General features: G+C 45.5%; 1 protein-coding gene across 3 annotated transcripts in view; it reads right to left on the reverse strand.

Annotated features, from left to right (window-relative positions):
- Positions 1-578, reverse strand: part of FAM91A1 (family with sequence similarity 91 member A1) — a 42,601-nt gene extending 42,023 nt beyond the window's left edge. For 2 of the 3 annotated variants that reach the window (XM_019720220.3, XM_019720108.3), the window contains exon 1: positions 238-458. In XM_019720220.3, coding sequence (XP_019575779.2) covers positions 238-309 — 72 coding nt within the window. In that variant the 5' untranslated portion in view covers positions 310-458. Of the gene's footprint in view, positions 1-237 lie in introns of all 3 variants that reach the window. The other variant, XM_019720159.3, reaches the window with a different exon arrangement.
- Positions 579-6,000: the final 5,422 nt, after the last annotated feature.

Here is a 6,000-nt window from a genome sequence, read left to right on the forward strand (position 1 = left end):
GGCAAAGGCGCCAGGCGAGTCCAGTGGATACCATTCCATCCTTTTTAGCAACGGCCCCATCCTGCTTCTGTGGCCCCAGAGCCGCCACCTCCTCACCCCCGGGCTGCGGGTCGGTTTTCCCGAGACCCTGCTGGGGGGAAGGGCGGGAGTCACCCGGCGGGAATCAGCCCCGAGCCCGGTGGGCGAAGCGAGCAGGTGACGGCGGGGCGGGGCCTCGGCCCCAGGCTGCGGCCGTACCTGTTTCACGTTGGCCGGCAACTTGCTCCAAGGGTAGTTGTGCCGAATGTGGAACTCCACGTCTATGTTCATGATGCCCGGAGGTCAGGCCGGCGGCTGCGGCCCCGACCGCTGCAGGAACGCCGCCTCCCGCCTGCCCGCCCTCGGCCTGTCGGGGGAGCTCGCGGGAGGCCCCGCGCCTCACACAGCGCAAGGCCCAGGCTGCCCCATGGCCAGGGCTTCCGACAGCTCGGCGCCGCCCGGGCCACGGGGCACAGGAGCAGCGGAGAGAGGTGGTAGGGGGGCCCGGGGAGCTCCAAGTTTCTTCCTAGTTTCGGCCCGCCGGAAATGGCTTTGGATTTGCGTCACTTCCGCGCACTGAAGCGAGGCTGGGGGGCGGGGCGTCAGGCTGGCCTCCTGCCCTGCCCTTTACACTGAGGGGCGGGGCAACCAGGTGGTGCCCGGAGGTACCCAGGTAACCGCTCCCCCCCCACCCCCACTCTCCTCGCCTCCCGCTGTCAGTCTCTGGATGAATTAAGATAGGAGCTTGGGTCTGCATGGCCATTGTTGGATGATCCACTTTCCCCAAAATGTGAACCCAGGTGGTCCCAAGAGCAGGCGATGACAGGCTCTAGGGTCAGTTGTGTGAGAAAGAACGACTTGAGAAGGAGCCCATAGCTGGCTTAATAGTTCAAGAGCAGTGAGTCCCCTGGGATCTCTCCATGGCCAACCCTGAACCCGGGCCAGGTGGATGGGGTCCAGGCTCATGAAAGAGTTTCTAAGTCAGAGCTTTCTCAATTGAGCGAGAAGCCGAGGGAGTGGTGTTCCTTCATCCCTTGTAGGTAGTTGCTGCATCTTGTGGAAAAGAAACCTTGGGCTCTCCTTGGAAGGTCCAAATTCTTAAAATGCAGAGATTCAGGGAGCTGAAATTTTAAATAGCTGGTGCTGACAAGTGGGGGGAGACCCAAAGGGAATCCAGGAGACAGAAAGACCCTTGCATGCAACTTCTGGTTACTGTTTTCCTCTGCGCCATACAAATGCCTCCAGAGTCACTTTTCAGAGGCAGAAATCAGCCTACCTTAATTTCAGTTCTAGTGAGAGGATCTTTGGAAACAATTCCTTCCAGAATTTGTTACACTGGCTTACTAGCAAATCCATGACCATTGTTACTGGCAAGCAACCAGAGACAAGTTCAGTATTTTTGCAACTACTTCTCAGTTTTAAACACTGGTTTTTATACACTGACACTTTAATATATGTAGAAATGTTTATAAGCGCCCAGACCACACCTTAGCAACTGGCAGTCTAGGCATAGCAGGAACCCCACTATGTCTGATGATTTGAAATAAATGCGGTCCACATTGCCCTAGCATAGATGTATTAATCTCAGGTTATCCAATTGTAAGAGCCCATAACTAAGTGCTTTGGATCCTGTGTTTACAGATCTTCGTCATCATAACTAAATTTAACAGAACTCTGACCATGAGACATTTATTCAACAAATATTGATTACCTGCCCACTATATAGTAAGCCCTTTACTTGCAATAGGTTCTTATTCCTCACAACCTTATGAAAGACTATGACTATCCCGATTTAATAGAGGAAACAGACTTGGCAGGGCTGCCTGACTAGCTCACAAATTCACACAGGTGGTAGTGACAGAGCCAGACTGAAGCCCAAAGCTCTTATGCCAGAGGCATCTTTTCAATTCCTCGATTCAGACTCTCACTCACTGAACTGTTGTTCTGTCTCCTCTTCCAATTCAGATCATGTTCACTTAAAGTCAACAACATAAATCTCCCTCAAAAATAATTTTTAATATTTCTGAGAGTAGAAGAACTCACATTCTTCCAAAGTCTAACTCTGATGTAATGCAATGTAACAATGAAAATTAAATTCAACATCATTTTTAAATCCCTGTAAACAATTATTTTAGCTAATTATAAGTTAAACGGGCGAACACCTGCTGAATTCATCTTTTTTGTTTATCAAAAAATATTGGATATAGTGTGGACACATCAAAAACTACGAAAGTAGATGGGATGGTGGAGATGGACACCCACTGAATCAATAAGACACAGATCTTTGAAAATTTGACCATGAAAAGAAAAGATTCTAATTCAGTAGGTAGCTGAGAAAGGCAGAAGTTTAAGGGAGGAAATGGCAATGTGTCAAAGCTATGTATGGGAAGAATCCAAACGACAAGCCCTTCAGAGTAGAAACTGGTGACAGAGTTTGGCTTATGAAATATAGGTGCTAATTCAAGTGCAGATATGCCTCATTTCCCCCAAGATGACCGCCAGTCTTTGACAGACTGGAAACAAAGTAGTTCAGAGACCATAGGTTAACCCACAGGGCTCAAAGTCTTCCTCCAGTGGGCAGTTCAGGAACAGGACTGCCCCCTCAAACACCAGGAACAACTGCTCACTGGGCTCTGCATATAGCACTCATTACATCATCGCGCCTTTTTGGTAAACGATAATTCCATCCTTTTAGGTCCTTGACTCAGACCCCTGTTATTGCTGCTTCAGTAGACCTTTGCTTTTCAAATTCCAGAGAGGTCAGAAACTGCAGTGTTAGAATCCGCGTCTCAGAAGCTGCCATCCAAATTATCCTTGTGGGTAAACAATGTGTTCAAAAATACAAGTGCAATGAGATTCAATCTTACCTGGCTTTACCAACTCAGACTAAGGAAAATTACCCAGTTGGCTTGGGCAAGCTGCCCTTCAGAAGTACTACAGAACTATTTCATTCCTGAAATTCCAACAAAAATAATGAGCAGAAACAACATGAAAGTAAGGAGATGTCTGGTGATCTAATTTCAGACTCCAGAATATTATTCTATGTGTGGTATGTAATAATGGCCCCAAAGATGTCCATGTTTCAATTCCTGGAACCTGAGAATATGGTACCTCACACGGAAAAGGAGACTTTGCAGATGTGATTAATTTAAGGATCTTGAGATGGGGAGATTATCCTGGATTATCCAAGTGGGCTTGATATACTCACAGGCTCTTCATAAAAGGGAGGCAGGAGAGTGAGAGCCAGAGAGAGATATGACAATGAAGCAGAGGTCACAGTGACTTAGGACCACAGGGCAAGGAATGTGGGCAGCTTCTCGGAACTGGAGAAGGAAACAGATTCTTCCCCAGAGCCTCCAAAAGGATCACAGCCCTGCCAACTCATTTTGGACTTGTGATCTCCAGAACTCTAAGATAATAAGTCTGCATTGTTTTAAACCACTAAATTTACAGTCATTTGTTACAGCAGCCGCAGGAAAATAATATGCTCCCCCAACAGTACTCCAAAATCCAAACAGCTGATGCATTAAATTTCATAATTAAATCATTGTAATTTAAATGTAAATACCCTTAGGAGGAATAAGAGTTTTTTAGCCTCATTTTTCTTTTCTTTTTTTTTTAAGTATACATGAACTATGACATCCTTTTCTGAGGACAAGTTTGAAAGAGGAAGAGCGCAGGGATTAAATGACACTATAAAAGTACCTATAGAGGAGGAAAATGTGTGTAGATAAAAGAAAGGGGACAGAGCCATTGGAAACATTTTCTATTTCGCAATACTGCTTGGGCCTGACCTTGGCCATGGGTTTCCCTGTCATATTTCTTTGCTCTGCTCCATAATAGCAATTCATCAACCCGTGATGCTTGACACCACGGTCTACCTTGTCCCCACATAATGGCTTTGGCCCTTGCTGTTCCCTGGGCCTTACATGTATGCTTTTCCTCAGAACTTTCCATAGCAGGCTTCCTTCATTCTACCCACTTGCACTTAGAGTGGCGTTCTCCAACTGCTTTGTCCAACCTAGCCACTTCTCCCCCTCCTCTCTCTAACACATTACCTTGGTTTATTTCTTGGGTTGCAAGAAATCACGGTCTGACATTATCCTATTTGGTTCATTGTCTGTCTTCTCAGCAAGAATCTTGTTCATCAGTCTAACTCCAGCGTATAGAATCACGCCTTGCCCATAAGTACTCAATAACTATCACTGAACGTCTTGAAGGAGTTAACTAGTTATGTGACACCTGAGCTCTCAAATGTCACCTCCTCAGTTAAAGTCTTCTCTGACCACCTTATTCAAAATTGTAACACATCTCCGGTCCTCCTCAGCTGCCTCCCCTGGATTATTTTTCTCCGGAGCACTTATTGCCATCTAATATATTTAACATAGTTTTAAAAATTATTAATTTCTCCCATTAGACTGGAAGTGCCCCAGAAGTAAGGGCTTTTGTCTGTTTTGTCCTCTGCTGTGTCCTCAGGCCTAGAACAACACATCGTTGGCACTTGATAAATAATAAATGAATAGATGTTGCAGGGAGCAAAATTCTCATAAAAATCCAGATTTGAGGATTCTCTTGAAAATACGAACAATCCCATAGCATTAGATCCCCTTCCCCACGCCAGTCAGGGAAGCTGAGGACAGGCTGCCTGGCTCAGACAGAACACACGCTCTCTCACAGGCCATGTTCTCCACTACCTCCACTGCCTCTGTCACGGAGGATGTTGGTTGTGAAAATCAACCCTCTCACACTTCGTTTATTTGGAAGGAAAGAAATGTTTCTGTATCCTTGTCTCTGCCTGAAATACTACACCATTGGCAATTCCCTAAATATGCCATACTGTGTAATCCCTTCAGGTCTTTGCATGTAGAATACCCCTCTCTGGAATGCTTTCCCCTCCTTTTCTACCTGGAAAACTTCTCATCCTGACAGGGTGAATGCAACTCTAAAGAATCAGGAGGTGAGGATGGAGACATGAGAAGGGGCCAGATCACCTGGGACCGTTTTTTTCCTACATAATGGAGTTTCTAGGATTGTCTTCTGCAAAGGATGGAAAACAAGCGAAGAGTTCCAAGTATGTTTCAGAGAGAGGCAGAGAGATCCTCTGCCATAGAGCCTGGGAAATATTAATGTTGTACATTTATGTACAACATGGAGCATGTTATACTTCCGCCGTTTGAAGTCAGTGTGTAGAGAACATTTGTGGCCCGATGTGGAAATGAGCTTCTCCGATATCAAGCCACGTCACCCCCACACAAACGCTGAACAACTGTAATAGTTCACGTGCCCACTAGGGGTTGATCTCACTCAACATTTCTATACCTAAAACTCGCAAGCTCTTTATTTCCTCATTTCTGACTATTTGGACTTTTATCCAAACCATTCTCTCAGGCCTTGAAGTCTTTGAAATTCTTTCTCTACTTTTTCTCCAGTATCTGATAGCCCCAAATACTGTTGATTCTTCCTTGGATATTGATGCATTCAGGGCTGGTGGGCAGTGTGTCCAGCTGAAGCTTGTATAACCTCAGAGTCACCATTGAGCCTGAAGTTTTGTGCCCCTTGGTAGCCCAGGCAGGTAAGGTAAGTCAGCCAGCTACAAAGCATGATTTCCACTTAATTGAAAATATTTTAACAGTATCTATGAGGAGGAACACAATTATATTTGAGTGGGGTTTGTGAATTCCACAGTAGATAGTCAATTCTATTTTTAAAAAGAGGTGGGACTAGCTGGAAAAATAAAGAGGAAAAAGGAAAGCCTATAGAAGGGAGGAGGCATCTGGAGGGTTCCTCTAAATCCCCCCCCCCCCCCATTATTTCATCAAATTAGTTAATTTAATGAGTGGATAGATACAGAATAAAAATTTGTCAGGTCAGTATTTTTTTTAAAAAAATTGAGGGAGAGGGTAGTGCTTGGAGCATGAGAACCACCTGAGAAGTTTAAACTACCAATGTCCAGGCTTCACACCAGAGCAATTATATCAGACA

The sequence above is a fragment of the Rhinolophus sinicus genome, chromosome 6, assembly GCF_057876585.1.
Source record: "Rhinolophus sinicus isolate RSI-liver-muscle chromosome 6, RSI-T2T, whole genome shotgun sequence".
NCBI classification, from domain to species: Eukaryota; Metazoa; Chordata; class Mammalia; order Chiroptera; family Rhinolophidae; genus Rhinolophus; species Rhinolophus sinicus.